Raw genomic sequence first — 21,528 nt, 5'->3', positions numbered from 1 at the left:
AAATAAATAATAAAAAGTGTTAGGAATGTAGCTTAGTGGTAGAATGCCCTCAGACTCAAGCCCCAGTGCCACAAAATAAATAAATAAACAGTTAGATAGATAGTTAAATAAATGGATGAAGTATGAGTGAAGCTAAATTAATGAATCTGATTATTCTCCTTATCAAACAGTGATAGTGTAAGGAAGGCTAATTTGGATGAAGTAATTGACAAATTTGCCAAAAATCTGAAAAATGGAAATACAATGTTATCAATTGTTGCACAGGATTAAAAGTATATCTTTTTAAAGATATGTTAATGTTAGAAAATATTAGTGCATTGTTTCCCTTATTTTGTTTCATATTATTTATTTTCATTTAAAATTTTTTATTGCAATAAAGGTATATAGAACATTGTCATCACTTGGTTGCATGACTATTAAAATGATTTTGTCATGTAGGGGAGGATAGGATTAGAAAATAATCTATTGAATAGACTTTGGTGCTTATAGTGAGAAATAAACCCTCTTGTTCTAGGGTTTATTTTAATCTGACTGTGTTCCTAATTTACCTGGGTAGCTATCTACCGCTGCTGGGAGCACAAGTAGTTGTTAGGATCCACTCGTTTCCAGCTTTGCTGTTTTTACCAATACTCTGGGCATAAATTTCTCCATAGTCTGATCTGATTAAATTTGCAGGGGTACTTTTTGGGACCAGACTTTGAGAGTTATTCTGACTTTAGATGGGCTCTTCTTTCCTAGATTATCACTGATACATTATGATTTAGCTTGTTGCTCTCATGAAGCTATCAAGTTCCTCTTAATTTCTTACCACCAAAATATATATTGTTTTTAATATTTCTTTATTTTTGCCACACTGGGGATTGAACCCAGAGGTGTGTTACCAATGAGCTCCATCACCAACCCTTTTTATTTTGAGCCAGGGTCTCCCTAATTTGCAGAGGCTGCCCTCGAACTTGCCATACTCCTGCCTCAGTCTTCTTGGTTGCTGGGGTTTCAAGTAAGCCCTAGCACTCCTGGCTACACTGGTTTTTAAGTGTGCCCTTAGACTTGAACCTCATCATACTCAATTAAAAAATCCGTTCCCTTAGGGAGAGCTTTGGCCTGCTTCTCCTTCCAGGAAAAATATTTACAAGTTCTGTGTCGGGGAGTGACTTGTGGTCTTCTGACCTTGCCTCTCCTCTTCTGACCTCCACAAAAGCAGGCTTGGGTGAAAGTGAGGGTCTCCCTCATATAACCTCACTGTGTATATGGGAATCACACAGAGGAAGAGTGTCCCCAACTGTAAGTTGTTGCAATTGGGAATTTACTCTCTACAAAGCTGAATTGGATGAGTCATATTGGCAGCCTGAACCTCCCGGGGGGCACACTGTGGCCTGTGGCTAGGAGCTGAGGGGAACTAAGGCCCTGTCAGTAAAACCCAGCTGGAGTATATTTTCTGTCATTCTGAGATAAAAAGGGGGAAGAAAACAGGTGTGTGGTTCCAGTTCTGAAGATCCTGCCTGTTTTTACCGAGATAGCATACGTTCCTGAATAAATATTTCCAAATACTTTAAATGTTGCTTTTAAAAGTAGTTTTCACTAGTCGGTCATGGTTGTTTCCCTAGAGAGAATCTGGAACCCTCACATAGTACTTCTGGAAGTGATATCTACGTTTGCTTTCAAACAAGGGTTGCTGAAAACAAACTTTGTTAGAGCACATTTAAAACAGGTAGTGAGTACTGAAAGTCTTTTTCTTGGGAGAGGATTGATCTACCTTTACTTTTTGACATCTTGATACACCTTAAGTTCTCAAGATACTAAGTCACACAATCATGCTGTATCACATACTAGAAAATTGAGCACCTCTCCTGGAATTACCCCCCAAAATAAAACAATATGAAGTATATATCACCTACTCTGCTATAATGGCAAGTGTGTAAAGCAGATGATTTGTAACTTGATACACTGAAAAAACTGAAGCTAAGAAGATTAGGTGACTTCTTCATGGTCAAACAGCTGATAAGTGGGGGTTCTTAAGGAGCTCCTCTGCCTACGCAAAAATTCTATTTGTAATCTTTTAAGTTTCACCACAGGCAGCTACAGGGCTGCAGGCCTCATAGGGGAAACTTCCCTTTTCTCAGCAGACTTGGTGCAGTCAATGAATTGTAGCTTTCTGCAGTGAGCTACAGTGGAGGACTCAAGAAAGAAAGCAGAGTGTAAAGTCAAGGGTAAAGCTCTTCTAAGCTCAGGGCCCTGTGCAACCTAGAGCAGCTGGTCCTGTGTCTGCTACATTGACTATGTCATCATATGTACAAGAGAATTTTTCATATCTCCATGCCTGTCACCTCTCTCAGTCCTTCCTCATCTCCACCTAGGATCTTCTAGTCCTCCTTATACCCATACCCCAGGTAGTAACTGCCTCTCTGTTTTCTGTGCGTTCAGAGCTTCACATGTACCTTTATTGCATCATGCAGTCATCATTTTTGCATCACGATGATTCATATTCCCCTTTTTATGACAAAAATTGTTAAGTGCAGAAATGAAGACTTTTACATCTTTTAAACCATGAGGCTTGCTACATACTAGCATATAATTGTGGAGGAAGGAAAGCAATAAGAAAAATAAGTGAAAGAAGATAATAAGTTTCTTTACTTCCCTAAACTTGTGCTCTTATGTATAAAGAATTTCCTTGGATTTACATATGGGGCATACTGCATAAGAAAACTTTCAGAGTTATATTAGCAAAATTATGAGGACCAATTATTATTAAAAAAATAATTTTTACCTGTTTAAATTACAGAATGTCACAGACGGGAACTCAATTTTTTCCACATATTGAACCTCAATAGATGTTGTGGTTGGCCATGTGAAATAGTTGATCAAGCGACTGTAGATCTGCCACACCACTAGTGAGACGGAGCCCAGCACCACCACCAACCAGATCACCTTGCGAATTCTGCTTCGGTTCCGAACAATATTATGCACCCCGTGAAACGAAGTGGAGATGGCGAAGTCATGGTCAAACTTCTTTCGGTCAGTGGCAGATGGTAATGGTTTCTTTGAAAGGTACAGCTTTATCTTTCCTAAGAGTCCTTAAGATTTTGCCCAAAATATAATTAAACAAAAAAGTCATGAGTTAGGAAACCTTAATGCTATCTGTGAAAAACACAAGTGACAAGTGGTTGATCAAGCTATTCTTTTTATTCCTTGTCATTATTTTTTTCCTTTTTATTATTCTATGTCCTGTTCATTGAGTGATTTATTCAAAAGTCAAGAAGTCTAAGTGTCAGGTCTAATGAAAATATGCTAATGCTATTCAAAGAATACCCAATGTTAAAGCAAAGATGTTAATAACATTACTGTTACCTGCAGCTTCAAAATCAATCCATCTTGAATTGGTTGCTTACAATAAACAATAATCTTTTTAAAAATTAGGATGAATTTTTAAAATTGTGTTTTTCCCTAGTGAATCTCAAGGTCCTTTAGATGTCATGAAAAAAAATCAGGCTCATTCTGATTTTGAGAATAAGTGAGGCTCTAAACAGTCACTTCTTCAATTAATCTTTGTCCAACAATGTCGTAATTTATGGTGATTGCAACTTCCATATTTTGTAAGATTTGGTAAAGAACTATTTTATTTCTCTCTTGGTTATTTAGTGTTTTAAATTAAAATTGCATCATTAGTTATGTAATCTATTTTCTATCTTTTTAGAAAGTGAATTCATCCATTCAGTGCTATCAAAAATTAATCAAATACTTTTATTGACATAAGTTGGAAGGGACTACTGAGGTTTGCATTTAGATATTTTTGACAATAGGTAACATTCAGAATTTTCTTTTGGTTTAATTTGTTTTTGCTTTTCAGTAGAAGATGAAAAGACACTGTTGGCTGAGGGAAGAGTGCTATTTAATTGAGAGAATGATATGGCTTTTGCAATGGGAAGTTCTGGCTTCTGACAGAGGCCTCACCTCTCACAACCTGCATGACCTCAGCTGAGTTTCTTAACCTCATGTCTCTTCTATCAAATGGCAGCAATTGCATTGACCTCATGACTTTGTTGTATTAACTAAAGTATACTTGGAGATGGCTGGCACATTACCTAGACCATGATCAGTACTAAGCAGTATTTGATAATTTTATTCTACTAGTTTAGTGGTGATGCAGTAAAAGCTAAAATATCCTGGGTTTTGGAATCCACCCAAAATTCTCACGTAAAAATTGATTTTTAATTGTCACAAGATGCTCACAACATGTTTAACTTTTGTATAATTTGCTTCAAAAATATTATTTTAGTCAACTATTTACTATTAATCTATTCTCCAAAGGTTGCAAACTCTACTTAGCATTTAATAAACTAAATTTTTGTACAGTTATGGGATATGTAAATATACATAAAAAAACTAATTATCAACATTTTCTAATAGTGCCCATTTCATTTGGACATGAACTGTATAGTGATTGGACATTTGTAAATTATTTTATTGTAATTTTAAAGATATTATGCATTGAGCAGGAAAATTTGTATTAATATCATTAGCTTGAAGTTGTACTTAAATCTAATAACAATACCTATATAATATTATTTTTGGTATCAAATTAGGCAATCTATATAAAATATATGACAGAGTCCCATGGAAAAACTGGCAGTTTAAAAAAAGTCATTGTTGTTACTAATTAGAAAGGTAAATCTAATTATGATCTTTGTGTTATTTAGTCATTAATTACAATGAAGAACTCATTCTGATAAGAAGTCAACTCAGTCTCTAGGCAACTTGCATTCTTCTTATTATAGGGATTAAAGTTACCAGAAAAGGAAAAGTAGTCTAATAACCAGTAACTGGTCAGGCAAAGTATAGCTGTTGGTAAACATTATCTTGGAAAGGCAAAGTTTTATTTGTAGTAATGTTTAATTTTTATTTTTAGTTTCAAGTTTGCTTTTAAAAATCAGCTCATTGACATGAGATGGGAGGGAAAGGGAGACAAAAGGGAAATTGCATGGAAATGAAGGGAGACCTTCATTGCTATACAAACTTACATATAAGAGGTTGTGAGGGGAATGGGAAAATAAACAAGGAGAGAAATGAATTACAGTAGATGGGGTAGAGAGAGAAGATGGGAGGGGAGGGGAGGGGGGGATAGTAGAGGATAGGAAAGGTAGCAGAATACAACAGTCACTAATAGGGCATCATGTAAAAATGTGGATGTGTAACCGATGTGATTCTGCAATCTGCATTTGGGGTAAAATTGGGGGTTCATAACCCACTTCAATCAAATGTATGAAATATGATATGTCAAGAGCTTTGTAATGTTGTGAACAACCAATAAAAAAAATAAAATAAAATAAAAATCAGCTCATTGAATAAAGATCTACTCCTTTACCATTGGGTTAGCCTTACTGAAGTGTTCTCAGCTATTGAATAGGGATTTAGTAAAAGTTTTTGCAACACTTTTATTTTAGAAGAATAGTGAAGAAATAAGGTGATGTATGCCTGTCAGGAAGATCAGAATTGGTTAAATAAATTGTCCTCCAATCCACAAAGCAGAAACTTCTTCCTCTCCTGACTGAAGTATGTCCTGTGTAAGTATTTCAGGTAGGCTTGGCATAGAACATTGATCACCACAGAATCATTTTAAGGAACATCATACAAATTGTACTGGATTTAAAAGTGAAACTTGCAGCACACGACAAATAGAGACCAAAAGAAAGAAACAAAACTGAGTTCTAACATATAATGATATTTTCAAACAATTTTGAGTTTCTCAATACAAATTTGAGTTTCTCAATACAAAAAGTGAGTAAAACTCTTATTATTTATTTTCAAAAACTTATATTACTTATGTTCACATAATATTGAAAATCAAATTTCCTACATGAATTAAAAAACCCGTTTCCCTTTGCTTATTTTTAGCCTTTAGGAATGAAAATTGTAACTGTTCAGAGGATTTTACTCTTTGCCTACCTTTCTCAGCATATCCTTTTGGTTTCTCCGTCTGCTCCATTTGTGATTTCAGTACGCAGGAGTCCTCAGGGTGTATCAAATTTTCATTATGACAATATTCATTTTGTGGCCTTTATATAAAATACAGAGGTTGAGGTTGTAAAATGTGGGGGCAATTTAAATATTTGTGTTGCTATGTTGTGCCTCATAAAGCACATAATCTACAAACCAAAAATGTTGACTGAATCAGCTCTGGGACTTTATGAACTGATGAGAAGCTATCATAGAGGGAAATTTTTAAAAATTAACATTAGGAAATCATTTTCTCATAAATAAAGGAATAATCCCTGTCAAATGTCTAGATTAATAGTGGCCTCTAACCAGGCAGGTACTTAAGTGGTCAATCTGTAAATCTCCTCAGTTCCTGTCTCTATCTTTATGTTTATACAACTTTGAATCAAAATCTGGTGGGGTAAAAAAAGAAAGAAAAAAATGTGTTTATTCTGGGAAAAGTATCTTTCCCTTGACATTTCTTTCTTAGTATCAGATGAAGCTATTTGTAACAGAAGTAGTTGCCAATGGCTGGGGAAAAGACCAGGAAACATTACCTCTGGAAGAAATGAATACAGAGAGCATACAAATTTAACTAAACATGCTAATTCTTTTTTTCATATTAATCATTTTGAGTTTTTTATATTAATCCTTTTGAGAATTTTAGAATTTTATATTAAGTAATAAACTGGAGAATGAGTATTATTGTGTATAAATGGTGCCATCTGTTGACACATATCAGGAACTGCATGCACCTGTACTTGGCAGCTTTTTCCATTAACATGATAATATAAAGATCTAACTATTATTGATATGGTTACATATATTTTACATATATTTGGAAATTCCAAAATTTCAAGTGATTTACATTGAAAATTTTCCTTACATGCAGGCAAACTAAGCTGAAGTGGAGGGACTTCCTCAACTCTCTAAATCAGGAATGGGGTCTATCTCATAATATATGAGTTTCTCCTTGAAACATTTCTCCTTTGGGTTTAAGCTATAAGTCTTGGAATAAAACCTCAGAATTCAGGTACTCCTTAGAGGAACAACAAGCAACTCACCTCCCCATCCTATCTTCCTTGCTTTGTCTGTCTTCCTTTATTCTTCCCACCATTTTTCCCCAGCATAGGTGGAGTCTTTATGATGCATGAAGTTATATGTTGGGATGCTCAGTAGCCTCATTGTCAATTGGTTATCTGCCATTTGAACTTCTGGGGAAGAGTGATTAGTTGCTTTAAGTTTGGCGACTGCTGGGAGGAAATAAGACAAGTCCATAAAGGGCCAGCCAGGCTAGAGATACAGAAACAAAGAGATAGGAGGCAGCTGGGGCTCCCAAGGAGGAAAACCACCACAGAACCTCCCAAAACTGCACCCTATACACTTTGTCATTTAACCAAAGCTCAGGCAGAAGTGCAATTGGCTAAAACTTCATTGACTCTTTTCACTTTTTTATTCTTGGCCCAAATTGTCAACTGCTAAGAGCCACAGCCAAGTAATATGATGCATGGCATTTTTGGTTGAAAGGTGACACCAGCAAGCCATTGAGATGATATGATTATGTTAAGATCCTCATTCATATGGATATTGGACTCCTGCTGTCCAGTTCCCACTGGTTGGGGAAGTGAGGTAGGAGGGAATTCTGGAGGAGGGACTTCCTGTTGGGGTCCAGGAGAACACCGCGTGGGTCGGTCAGATATCTTCTGGGGAGCGTACGGGGCATTGGCGGCAGTTTCAAAAATAAAGTTTGTTCCTGTTTGAGTGGCTCGTGATTTTCTGCCCAGCCAGACTGCAGCAATTGGTGGCCCATGTGGGGGATACTTGAAGCTTGGAGGTAAGTAAAATTGCTCGCCCCTGAGGGAAGGCGACAGAATGGGTGACCATTTCAAAAAACAATGTGTTCTTGTTTTGATTTATTTTGTTTTTGTTTCAAGCTGCCTATCCTTAGAACTTTCTCAGGCAAACTGGGAAAAATGGTTGCCTCAAGGTTTGAAGTTGTTCGGCCCTGAGAAAGAGAAAATTGATACAACGATTTTTTGTTCCGTTTTTGTTTCATTCTGTTTCAGTTTTGTTTTATGTTATCTTCTTGGGTTGCGTTACCTTTATAGTAGATTAGAAATTAGTAAAAAACAAACCAAAAGACTGTTAAGTAAATTGTTAGAGGTCCACACTATGGTAGAAAACATGTTAGGTCAAGCAAAAGAGAAGGTCTCTCAAGCTAGTCAGACAGAGGAAAATTTAAAGGAAGAAAGCTTAAAGGATAAACAACCATCAGGGGGGGAGCTACAACAAGAGGCTGCTACTAACTCCGTTCTATCACCAGAGGGCGTAATTCAACCAACAGCTCCATCTACAGCTGAGTGGCCCTCAACTCCCGTAGTTGATGGACGGAATCCTGAGGCAGGATCCCGAAGATTAGCATGCCCTGTACTTGATCAGGCAGGAGGGCAACGAATTCACCATGCTTTAGATTTCAAAACAGTGAAGCAATTAAAGGAGGCTGTAACAACCTATGGGCCGCAAGCACCCTTCACTGTGAGCATGGTCGAATCCATTACCAACTTGGACATGACGCCAGCAGATTGGGCTAACATGTGTTGATCTGTGCTAAATGGAGGACAATATTTGTTATGTAAGGTTGCCAATGAGGAATTTTGCATGGAGACAGCTAGGCGAAATGCAGCAGCCGGTTACCCTCAAAGAAATCTAGATATGTTGTTAGGAAAAGGACCTTATGAGGGTCAATGGCAACAAACTGAATATGATCCTGGCATATACACACAAATTGCTGTAGATGCGGTTAGGGCATGGAAAACTTTACAGGGGCATGGAGATTTACAAGGACAATTATCTAAGGTAATACAAGGAAATAATGAACCTTACGCTGAATTTGTAGATAGGCTTATTCAAACAGCTTCCAGAATTTTTGGGGATACAGAACAAGCAAGGCCATTTATAAAACAACTGGCTTATGACCAAGCAAATCGTTGCTGCAGAGAGGTCATTAGACCATGGAGACATGAAGATTTAAACACATATATTAAATTATGTAGAGACATTAATGAACAAGGGCAAGTCTTGGCAGCAGTACAACAGGCTTTAGATGCTAGGCCAAAAACATGCTACAATTATGAACAAACAGGACATTTTAAAAGGAGTTGCCCCATAGGAGGAGGGTTTAACAAAGCTAGGTATCAAAGGAGTAGAATACTGGGTATTTGCCCATGATGCCAGAGAGGGAGACATTGGGCTAATGAATGCCATTATCAAACCACCATAGAGGGTATTCCGTTATCAAAAAACAGACCAGGACCAAGTGTTTACCCACAATATTGTGGAGAAAGGCATCAGGCTCCATTGCCAAAAAATAGACAGGGGGGCCCAATGCTCTGGGGCCCACAACCACAAATATACAGGGCAATGGAGGAACCCAGCAACACCATCAGGGTAGTGCCCAGGACACATTATCCATTAAATCCCTCATCAGAAAAACTAGAGGGAGCACAGGGATGGACATCTGCGCCTCCGCCAGAGCAGTACTAACTCCAGAGATGGGAGTTCAAATCATTCCCACAGGAGTAAAAGGACCTCTTCCCAAAGGAACAGTAGGCTTATTATTGGGACGCAGTTCTTCTACACTAAAATGACTTATGATAAGTCCTGGGGTAATTGATCCCGATTATGAAGGTGAAATAAAAATTATAGCTAGTTCTCCAAGAGGTATATCAGTAATTTCACCAGGAGATAGAATAGCACAGTTATTAATAATACCCAGCCTGCATGATAAATTTTCCAGTCGTTCTGTAGAAAGAGGTTCCAGGGGATTAGGCTCCACAGGTGTGGATTGGGCTATGCTTTCTTTAAATTTAGATTCTCGCCCCATGCTAAAACTAAATATTCAAGGACATGAATTTAATGGGCTACTGGACACAGGAGCTGACCTTTGCATCATATCTCGTCAAGAATGGCCAAAACATTGGCCATTACAACAAGCCACTCAAACACTTCGAGGCCTAGGAGTGGCAACTAATCCCCATAGAAGTACAATGGTATTAGATTGGAAGAATCCTGAAGGATGTGAAGGAACTATACAGCCATATGTATTGGATCATCTTCCTATAAATTTATGGGGATGAGATGTCCTAGATCAATTAGGTTTGACATTAACAAATAACATCAATCCTAACGCGCCCACTGCTAGGGCTAGACAAGGTTTTAAGAAAGAAAAAAGATTAAGAGAACGAGAACAAGGTATAACAGCACCAATTCAAATAGATCAAGAAATAAATAGACATGGATTGGGTTTTCAGAAAGGGCAACTGAGACAATCAAAATTACTTGGAAATCAGAAAGACCAGTGTGGGTTCCTCAGTGGCCCCTACTAAAGAAAAGATACAAGTAGCTCATGACCTGGTCAAACAACAATTAGTGGAGGGACATATACAAATTTCCATATCTCCCCATAATACTCCCATTTTTGTCATTAAAAAGAAATCTGGTAAATGGAGATTATTGCAAGATTTAAGAGCCACTAATAATGAGATGGTTATTATGGGACCTGCTCAATCAGGGATTCCCCAATTGTCTTCTTTACCAAAAACCTGGTATGTTTTAGCTATAGATATTAAAGATTGTTTTTTTTTTTTTCAATTCCAATTCATCCTGAGGATAGTCCACATTTTGCATTTACTATCCCTGCACTAAATCATGAAGGTCCTGATCAGAGATATGAATGGAAAGTACTCCCTCAAGGGATGGCTAATAGTCCAACTATGTGTCAAATTTATGTTAACAAAGCAATCCAGCCACTTAGAAATCAAAATCCTGAACTACAAATATTTCATTATATGGATGATGTGTTATTGGCACATAAAGATAAAAACACATTGCTAGAATGTTATGCCACAATTACAAATTTATTAAAAAATTATAATCTAGAGATAGCAATAGATAAAGTACAATTAAATCATCCAATTAATTATTTAGGAGTTCTATTATCCTCAACCATGGTCTGTCCACCAAAAATTCAAATACAAGTAGATCAACTCAAATCACTTAATGACTTTCAAAAGTTATTGGGAGACATAAATTGGATAAGGCCTTATCTAGGCATACCAACAGGAGAGCTAGGACCTTTATTTGATATCCTAAAAGGTCCATCAGATCCAAATTCATCCCGCATGTTAACGCCCGAAGCAAGAAAGGCATTAAAAATCATTGAAACATATATGGAAAATATACATTTGGATAGAATTGATATGTTTGCCTTTATTATTTATTGTACTACCAACAAAAAATATTCCTACAGGAGTATTTTGGCAAGAAGGTCCATTATTGTGGATATATTTATCTTATTCTCCTAACACTATTCTTACTAGGTATCCTGAGGCTGTAGGACAATTAATACTCAAAGGAATAAGAGCAGCAAAGGGAGTGTTTGGAATTTCTTCCAATAAAATTATTACTCCATATACTGTGGATCAAATTGATGAGTTAGCTAATGAGTTAAATACTTGGGCAATAATCATGTGTAAATCTGATGTTTCATTTGATAATCACTTACCATCTAATCCTTTGTTGTCCTTTTGGTGTAAGCATCCTGTAGTTTTTCCAAAAGTGACAAGAAAAACCCCTATCATGAATGCTCCAAATATATTCACTGATGGGTCAAATAATGGTACAGTAGCAGTAGTTACCCCTGATCAAACTTTTACATTTTTAGTACCCAAACAATCAGCTCAAAAGGTAGAGCTTAATGCAGTATTACAAGCTTTTGTGATGTTTAAAGATTCTGTATTTAATTTATTTTCTGATAGTCAGTATGTAGTTAATGCTATAGTAACCCTTGAAGATGCTGGTAGGATTTCCCCTTCTTCTACTGTTTTCTCTTTGTTTTCCACTATACAAAGTCTAATCTGGGACAGAAAAGATCCATTCTTTATAGGACATATCAGGGCACATACAGGATTGCCTGGAGCCCTTAGTTTGGGCAATGAATTAGCAGATAAATCTACACATGACATACATATTTTCTCCACAATAGAAGAAGCTATAAATTTTCATAAAAGGTTCCATGTCAATGCTAATACTTTACAAAAGTGTTTTAAAATAACTAAAGAACAAGCCAGACATATAATAAAAAATGTCAAAATTGTGTGACATTTTTACCACAAGTTAATCTTGGAGTCAATCCTAGAGGATTGATACCTAACCATATTTGGCAGATGAACATCACACACTTGCCAAAATTTGGAAAATTAAAATATTTGCATGTCACAGTTGATACTTCTTCCGGATTTTTGATGGGCTCCCTTCATGCCGGAGAAAAAACTAAAGATGTTATAGCTCATTGCTTACAGAATTTTGCCACTGTGGGCGTTCCAAAACAGTTAAAAACAGATAATGGTCCTGGTTATATTTCTATCTTTTTTAAACAATTTTGCTCATCATTTGGCATTACTCACATAACAGGAATTCCATACAATCCACAGGGACAAGGCATAGTTGAAAGAGCTCATCAAACTATTAAAATGTACTTATTAAAACAAAAGGAGGGAATTGGAAAGGGGTATATTTTGAGCTCATACAGACCTAGGTTAATGTTTTTCTGATCAGTTTTATTTTTTGACTGTAGAATTTTTAAACATTGCAATGGAGATTTCACCTATGTAAAGCTACAAGGCCTTTACTATTGTCTTATGTGTTGTATGTTATGTGTGCACACTTCTGTTTTGTGTTGTATGTCTGTATGTGCGTATGTTCATATATCATATATGAGGAGCGCTAATGAATAAATGGATCCGAATTTTTTTTTTATTATTCATGTGATTTTAATGGTTTAATTTAATTTGGGTAAACAGCTGTTGAGGATTTTTTTAATATGTGTACAAATAAGCAGGCTAACAGATCTGTTTGTTTACTTTCACCTTTCCTTTTCATTATATTTAATAATTCTGTTCAGGATAATGTAAATTGTTCAAAAAATTGTTTTCTTAGTACCTGTTGGAATGTTACATAATTTTTTTTTAGCATTGTCAGAATTCCTATCGTCATCCCAGTGCCGGTGAAGACAAAGATTAAACCAAACTACAGTTTCTTCGATAGTTATCACAACAAACTGTATAAACTGATGCATCAATGAATAATAACTCAACAAGTAATGCTCATTCAAGGAGTCGATTTATTTTGGGAGTAAATGGACATATTGATAGATTCTTCCGCTTTGAACTGCTTGCAGAACTTGCCTGGACTATGTATCACTTGTATGCATTGTGATCTATCTGTTGATGCAGCGAATTGTGGTAGTGCTGGCGTATCTTTGCTGATGTGTCACCAGTGATGCAATTTTTCCTAAGGAGCCGTCAATTGGCTTGGTGTCGTGGCTTTTCTGTATCCTCCTCCCTTCTACTATGGTCTAATTTGGGGGGGCCAACAGAGGTGAGGCAAAGAACCTCACCCCCCCACTGGCATCAAGGCCAAATTGGGGGGCCAACAGAGGTGAGGCAAAGAACCTCACCCCCCCACTGGCACCAAGGCCAAATTGGGGGGCCAACAGAGGTGAGGCAAAGAACCTCACCCCCCACCACCACCAGTGCATAGGCCTATCCACAACTATGGCTATATGCTGGACCGGTAGTCAGTGACAGGTATGATCCAATTGCAGTGGTATCAACCTAAGACAGGAGGCTGATGCCTAGAGGTCAGTTCATCAGATGACGGGTAAGAACCATATGTTGAATTGGACAAACCTAACAGGCACAGTCCCTAGCCACATTGCTTGTTGCTTAATTAAACAGAAGGGGGGAGATGCTAAGAGCCACAGCCAAGTAATATGATGCATGGCATTTTTTGTTGAAAGGTGATGCCAGCAAGCCATTGAGATGATATGATTATGTTAAGATTTGCATTCATATGGATATTGGACTCCTGCTGTTCACCTCGGCCTGCTATGGGACTCCTGGAGAGTTCCCATTGGTTGGGGAAGTGCGGTAGGAGGGAATTACGGAGGAGGGACTTCCTGTTGGGGTCTGGGAGAACGCCACGTGGGTCGGTCGGATATCTTCCAGGGAACGTACGGGGCATTGGCGGCATTTTCAAAAATAAAGTTTGTTCCTGCTTGAGTGGCTCGTGATTTTGTGCCCAGCCAGACTGCGGCAGTCAACACTTTCTCACAGTTCCTTTGTGCAAAAGGGAGAAAAAAGTGAGAAAGGTAGAAAAGAAGGCAGGCCACCAAGGTCTTCCCACTTCCTGCCTATCCTTTGCTAGAAAAAAAAAATAAAGGAAAACAAGCTACTTCTTAATTTTACTTGTTCAAACATGTTCCTCTCATGTATGATATTTAAAAATAATCAAAGCATTTGCTCCTAATCACAGTGATCTGATAACTTTTCATCTCTCTTTTACTTTAGAGTGAACTTTCCAAAACTGTTTCCTTTTCTTCTTCTGTCTCTAGTTTTAAAATCAGTTCACCCCAGAAGACCAAAATGGAGGAGTAGAGAAGGTTGCTTTTCTGGATGCTCTGTGTTGTGAAACCAAGAAAGCAGATAGGAAGGTGAGTAGGGGGCGTTCGCTGGGAACTAATTCTGGACATTCCTATCAGACTAGGTGCCGCAGTCTTGGCTGGGCACAGAATCATGAGCCACTCAAGCAGGAACAAAACTTTATTTTGAAAAAGCCGCCAATACTCCGTAGGCGCCGGCAAGCCAAACCCGGTCCTCCCACGCAGGCGTCTGCCGGAACTGCGCGTCCCCCCGGAACCGGGGGCCCGGACCTCCCCCGGAATTTCCTCCTACTATCCTTCCCCAACCAATGGGAACTCTCCAGGAGTCCCGTAACATGAGTCCAGTAGCAGGCCAAGGTGAACAGCAGGAGCCCAATTTGCATATGAATGTAAATCTTAACATAATCATATCATCTCAGTGGCTAGCTGGCGTCACTTTACAACCAAAGGTGCCATGCATCATTTATCTGCTTGTGGCTCCTAGCAACTAGGGACTCTGGAGTTTGGATATAACAAAAGAAAGAGAAATCCCCAGATGTGATTCCCCACCCCAGCCCCCACCCCCATAGCACAAGCAAAACATAGTGGAAGAATAAATCAATGAAAGGAACCTGCATATCTAGGAGTCCTGAGGCACATCTCGGGTATGGAGAGATCAGAGATCAAAGACACAGCTGGACTAACCTGGAAGCTGTGCTGCACAATGTCCTGGTGTGGGAAAGAGGCTGAATCTCTCCAGGCTGCCAGGAAGGATTGAAGAAGGAACCATTTTGAAGCAGGGGCCAGCAGCTCAGGCACATGATTTCCCTGCATCTGAGCATGGCCCCAAATATAGGCCTGGTAAACCCATACTACATAACATAGAAGGAACCTAAGTGACCAGGAGAAAGTCAAAAGTGGAGAGAAGTTTACACATGGGAATACAGGCTTGAGTGTTGAGCCACAATGCAAAGAAAAGACCACCAACTCCAATTTTAAATCAAATTAAAGCAAGGTTGTATTGTATACACAAAAGCTGGCCAGCAACTGTATCTCCCAAAGCCAGGCTAGACATCAGCAGCCCAACCTCTAGGTAAAAGGTTTTATAGCACAAAGAGTTACAAAGGGGGGTGTCTTGGGAACTGAACAGCTAACAGGATTCTGTCAAGAATAATACAAAGGCAGGTAGCAGGTTAATAACATGACTTAACATTTCCAGGTGGGGAGTTAATTTCGATTCCAACATCCAAATTTGTGAGGTACTGCTGAGATTTTAGAGAGGGTTGTTATCTGGTCAAGGAGAACCAGAATTTTATGAGGGGCCAGAAGGTTTTTAGGGAGGGTTGTTATATGATCAAGGAGAGCCAGGGATGGATGAGTTCAGAACAGAGGCAGGAATTCCAAACAAGTTCAGAGATCTCAGTAATTTATAGTAAAACAGAAATTAACTTTTCATGACATTGTGACAAGATCTTAGAGTGGAATTAGGCTGGGTTCATCACAAGGAAATCTACCATTCCAGACTGGCCAATTGAAGGACTGGATAGTAGAGACCCTGGCCTGGAACTGTAAAGGAATCGATTGATTTTGGAGATTAAATCTGAGACCAGAAAACAGGGTCCACCAATGACTGGGGGAAACAAAGATTAGCTCCTTCACCCCATGAGTGAAATCCAGGGGAACTTCCTGGAGGGCAGGCTCCCACCAGGAACCAGCAGGGCCAGGGAGGTGAGCCGATTTAAAATATTCAGAGCAATTGCCATTCAACAAAGAATGATAAATAGTTATGCTCCAAACAATAGATATCTGCAAATATCAAACAGATCTCAATTTCAAGAATCAAATTGATCATAACACATTAATGCTGGGTGACTTTAGCATACATGTCTCACGCTGGGTATGTCCTCCAAACAAAAACTAAAAAAAAAGAAGTTGTAAAACTAAAAAAAAATATACAATTAATAATTTAGACTTAACAGACATATATAGAATATTTTATCTATCAATGATGAAATACACTTTTTTCTCAGCAGTACATGGATCCTTCTATAAAATAGACCATATGTTAGACCACAAAGCAACTCTCGGCAAATGCAAAAAAATAAAGATGATACCTTGCATTCTATCAGATCATAATGAAATGAAATTAGAAGTCAATGATAAAAAAATAGAAGCTACTCTAACACCTGGAGACTAAATAATATACTATTGAATGACCAGTGGATAGCTGAAGAAATCAGGAATGATTTAAAAATTAAAAAATACTTAGAGGTAAATGAGAATAACAACAAAACATATCAAAATCTCTGGGACACTATGAAGGTAGTTCTAAGAAGAAAGTTCATTGTATTGAGCTCACTCATTAAAACTATAGACAACAAATAAATAACCTAACTTTGCATCTCAAAGCCCTAGAAAAATAAGAAGAAACCAACACCCAAAGCATTAGAGGACAGGAAGTAATTAAAATTAGAGCTAAAATAATTAAAATTAAACCAAAAACAATTCAAAAAATAAATGTTCTTTGAAAAAAATAAGTAAAATTGATAAATCCTTAACCATGCTAATGAAAAAAAAGGAAAGAATAAACTCAAATTTCAAAAATTAGTGATGAAAAAGAAAATATCACAACTGACATACCTGAAATAAAGATGCAATCAGAAACTATTTTGAAAATTTATACTCCATAAGATAGAAAATCTTGACAGCATCAACAAATTTCTAGAGACATATGACCCACACAAATTGAATTAGGAGGATGTAGAATGTTTTTTGTTTGTTTGTTTGTTTTTTTGTTTTGTTTTGTTTTTGGTACTGGGGAGTGAATCCAAGGGTGCTCAACTGCTGAGCCATATCCCCAGCCCTTTTTTGTATTTTATTTAGAGACAGAGAAAATTTAAACAGATCAATTTTAAGAAATGAAATTTGAAGATGCCATCAAAAGCCTAACAATAAAGAAAAGTCCAGGAGCAGATGGATTCTCAGTTGAGTTCTACAAAATCTTCAAAGAAGAAATACCACCAATCCTCAAATTATTCCATGGTATCGAAAAAGAGGGAACCCTTTCAAACTCATTCTACAAAGCTAGTAGTATCACTATGGTACCAGACAAAGACACATCAAGTAAAACAAATTTCAGATCAATATCCATGATGAACATAAATGCAAAAATTCTTAATAAAGTACTAATTCTTAATGAAGGCAAATTACATATGAAAACATATTAAAAGATAGTGCACCATGATTAAGTGGGATTCATCCCAGGGATGCAAGGTTAATTAAACATATGGAAATCAATAAACATAATTCACCACATCAATAGACCTAAAAACAAGAATCACTTGATTATCTCAACAGATACAGAAAAAGCATTTGATAAAATATAGCATTGATTCATGCTCAAAGCACTAGAAATACTAGGAATAGTAGGAGTATACCTCAACATTGTCAAAGCTGTATATGCTAAACCCAAATGGGGAAAGATTTTCCCTCTAAAATCTGGAACAAGACAGGGATGCCCTGTTTCACCACTGCTATTCAACATAGTCATTGAAACCCTAGCCAGAGCAATCAGACAAAAAATAGGGGAAAAAAAGAGCTCAAACTATCCATATTTTCCTAGGACATGCTTCTATATTTAGAAGACCCAAAAAATTTCACCAAGAAGCTTCTAGAACTCATAAAGGAATTCAGCAAAGGAGCAGGATATAAAGTTAATACCCACAAATCAATTGTGTTCCTATACACCAATGATGAAAAAACTGAAAGAGAAATTAGGAAACCTATGCTATTTACAGTAGACTCAAAAAATAAAATAAAATACTTGAGAATCAATCAAACAAAAGAAGTAAAAGGCCTGTACAGTGAAAACTACAGAACAGTAAAGAAAGAAATTGAACAAGAGATCAGAGGAAGGAAAGATCTCCTATGTTCCTAAACAGGCAGAATTAGTAGTATTGTCAAAATGGCCATACTACCAAAGGCACTGTATAAATTATATAAATGCAATGTCTATTAAAATTCCCAGGATGTTCTTCATAGAGATAGAAAAAATAGTGCTGAAATTCATTTGGAAAAATAAGAGGTCCAGAATAGACAAAGCAATCCTTAGAGGGAAAAGTGAAGAGGAAGCCTCACAATACCAGAACATAAAACACACTATGCAGCTCTAGTAATAAAATCAGCATGGCATCGTTACAAAAACAAACATGAAGACACAGACATAAACCGACATAAATACAGTTATCGCATACTAAACAAAGGTGTCATAAACATACATTGGAGAAAAGATAGGCTCTTCAACAAATGGTGCTAGGAAAACTGGAATCAATATGTAGTAGAATGAAATTGAACCCCTATCTCTCACCCTAAACAAAACTCCACTCAATGTGAATCAAAAAACTAGGAATTAGCCCACAGACCCTGCATCTACTAGAACAAAAAAATAGGCCCAGGGCTGGGGCTGTAGCTTAGTGATAAAAAATTCTTGCCTTGCATGTGTGAGGCACTGGGTTCAATCCTCAGAACTACATAAAGTAAAATAAAGGTACTGCGTGTTCATCTACAACTAAAAAATATTTTTAAAAAGTAGATCCAACTCTCCATTATGTCAACTTAGGAACTGAATTCCTCACCAAGATTCCTAAAGTACAAGAAGTAAAATTAGGATTCAATAAATGGGATGGTATCAAACTGAAAAGCTTCTTCACATCAAAGGAAACAATCAAGAAGGTGAAGGGAGAGCCTACAGAATGGGAGAAAGTCTTTGTCACCTGCATCTCAGATGGAGCATTAATCTCCAGGATAAACAAAGAACTCAAAAAAACTTAAGACCAAAAAAACAAATAACCCACTCAATAAATGGACAAAGGAACTGAACAGGCACTTCACAGAAGACAAAATAAGAATTGTCAACAAATACATGAAAAAAATTTGACATCTCTAGCAATTAGAGAAATGCAAATTAAAACTACACTGAGATTCCATCTTACTCCAATCAGAATGGCAATTATCAAGCATACAAGTGAGAGGGGGAGTGAAGAAGAAAGCTCATTGGATTAAACAAAGGGAAATGAAGGGAAGGGAAAGGAATGGGAATAGAAAAACAGTCAAATAAATTGGACATAACTTTCCTATATCATATATGAATACATGACCAGTGTAACTTCACATCATGTGCAACCACAAGAATGCAAAGTTATACTCCATGTATATATAATATGTCAAAATATAATCATGAGCTTTGAATAAGTTTTAAAATAAATATTCTAGTCAACGTGTCATAGAAGAAAATAGAAAAATCTCAATATTAAATAAATATTGTTTGCCATACCAAAAAAAAAGAAAGGAAAAGAAAAAAAAGTGCAAGTGACAATAAATGTTTGTGAAGGTGTGGGAAAAATGGTTCACTCATATTGCTGGTGGGACTGCAAATTGGTGCAACCACTATGGAAAGCAATATGGAGATTCCTCAAAAAACTTGGGATAAAACCACCATTTGACCAAGATATCCCACTCCTCAATATATACCCAAAGGACTTTAAATCCACATACTATAGTGATGCCGCCACATTTATGTTTATTGAAGCTCAACTCACAATAGCTAAACCATAGAACCAACCTAGGAGTCCTTCAACAGGTGAATGGATAAAGAAAATGTGATGCATATAAACAATGGAATGCTACTCAGCCATAAAGAAGAATGAAATTATGGCCTTTGCCGATGAATGGATGGAACTGGAGACTATCCTTCTAGTGAAATAAGCCAATCCCCCCAAAAAAAACAAAGTCCAGATTTTTTTTTTCTGATATTTGGATACTAACACATAATAAGGGGGTAGGGAGAATGGAAGTTTACTTGATTAGACAAAGGGGAATGAAGGGAAGGGAGGGATGGAAATAAGAAAGACAATAGATTTCCTATATTCATATATGAATAAATTTCCTGGATCCATGTATGAATACACCACCAGTGAAACTCTACATCATGTACAACCACAGGAATGGGTTCCTCATTATAATAAATCGTACTCCATATATCTATAATATGTCAAAATACACTCTACTGTCATGTATATCTAAGAAGATTAAATTAAAAAAACCTCTTCACCCCTACCTTATTACTGGCTTTAGTAAATTTAAATTTCAACTTTCAACATAAGTTAGGAAATCCCCTCCATTTTCCACACAGTCTCCATTGACATCAAAACTCAGGACCCCATTCACTTTTATCTCTTGTTCCTTTGCTAACACAAGTTTGATAACTTTCTACAATATCTCATAAAAATAAACATGGAAGCTCACACTTTCTTGCCTTTTGCTTTCTCTGATCATGATGGCTAATTTGAGTAGCAAGCACATGATGTAAGATAAAATTTCAAGTTCCTTCCTCTCCCCTGCATGTCCCCACCCCACATACCTACGTAATAGAAAACACAGTGGAATAAATCTGACCTAACTTTTCTATGTACATATATGAATACACCACAGTGAATCTTCACATCATGTACAACCGCACTGGAGTCTTAATTAGAATAAGATATATTTTGTGCTTGTATTCCTATATCAAAATAGATTCTACTGTCAGGTAAAAGTAAAAAGAAGAAGAACAACAACAAACAAATAGTGGATAATTAAATTAAAAACCTGAATCCAATGAGAACTGAAGGAGTTCTCTATTAATATTATCCACCAGTCTAGTACTAGTAGCACCAACAGAAAAAAACCAACTCATTACTATTGATAGATGCAAAGGATGAACTAAAAGAAGTGCACAGAGAAATAAACTTTTTATCTGGCCTTGCACTTGAATTCAGGGCATGAACAAAGATGAGCATCAATATGCAATGTCTATGAAAGTATATTTATTCTGGCCCAGTACAAGTTATACAGACAAGTAAATCTGCGTTATTCAAGCACAAGTATTTCCTGTTAATTTTTAATGTGCTTTAATAAAAAGTTCCATTCTGTTGAGTTAACAAATATGTAAATGTATAAAAATATTCATCTTTGGATATTACTATTACACTTGGCTTTGTAATCTTGTATTTTATTTTCTCTTAGGAGGTGATACATGGCCA

General features: G+C 36.9%; 1 protein-coding gene across 2 annotated transcripts in view; it reads right to left on the bottom strand.

The window, feature by feature from the left end:
* The window catches only part of LOC308654644 (acid-sensing ion channel 5-like), a gene marked incomplete at its 3' end in the record, with an annotated part of 108,013 nt that overhangs the window by 20,504 nt on the left and 65,981 nt on the right, over nucleotides 1-21,528 (bottom strand). The window contains exons 1-2 of one of the 2 annotated variants that reach the window (XM_081304334.1): nucleotides 5,941-5,995; nucleotides 2,765-3,071 (exon numbers count right to left, since the gene is read on the bottom strand). In XM_081304334.1, coding sequence (XP_081160460.1) covers nucleotides 2,765-3,071; nucleotides 5,941-5,980 — 347 coding nt within the window. In that variant the 5' untranslated portion in view covers nucleotides 5,981-5,995. Of the gene's footprint in view, nucleotides 1-2,764; nucleotides 3,072-5,940; nucleotides 5,996-21,528 lie in introns of those variants that run through there. The other variant, XM_081304333.1, reaches the window with a different exon arrangement.

This window comes from Spermophilus citellus (genome assembly GCF_964194105.1).
Source record: "Spermophilus citellus genome assembly, chromosome: 8".
NCBI lineage: Eukaryota > Metazoa > Chordata > Mammalia > Rodentia > Sciuridae > Spermophilus > Spermophilus citellus.
This window is presented reverse-complemented; position numbering and strand designations above follow the sequence as displayed.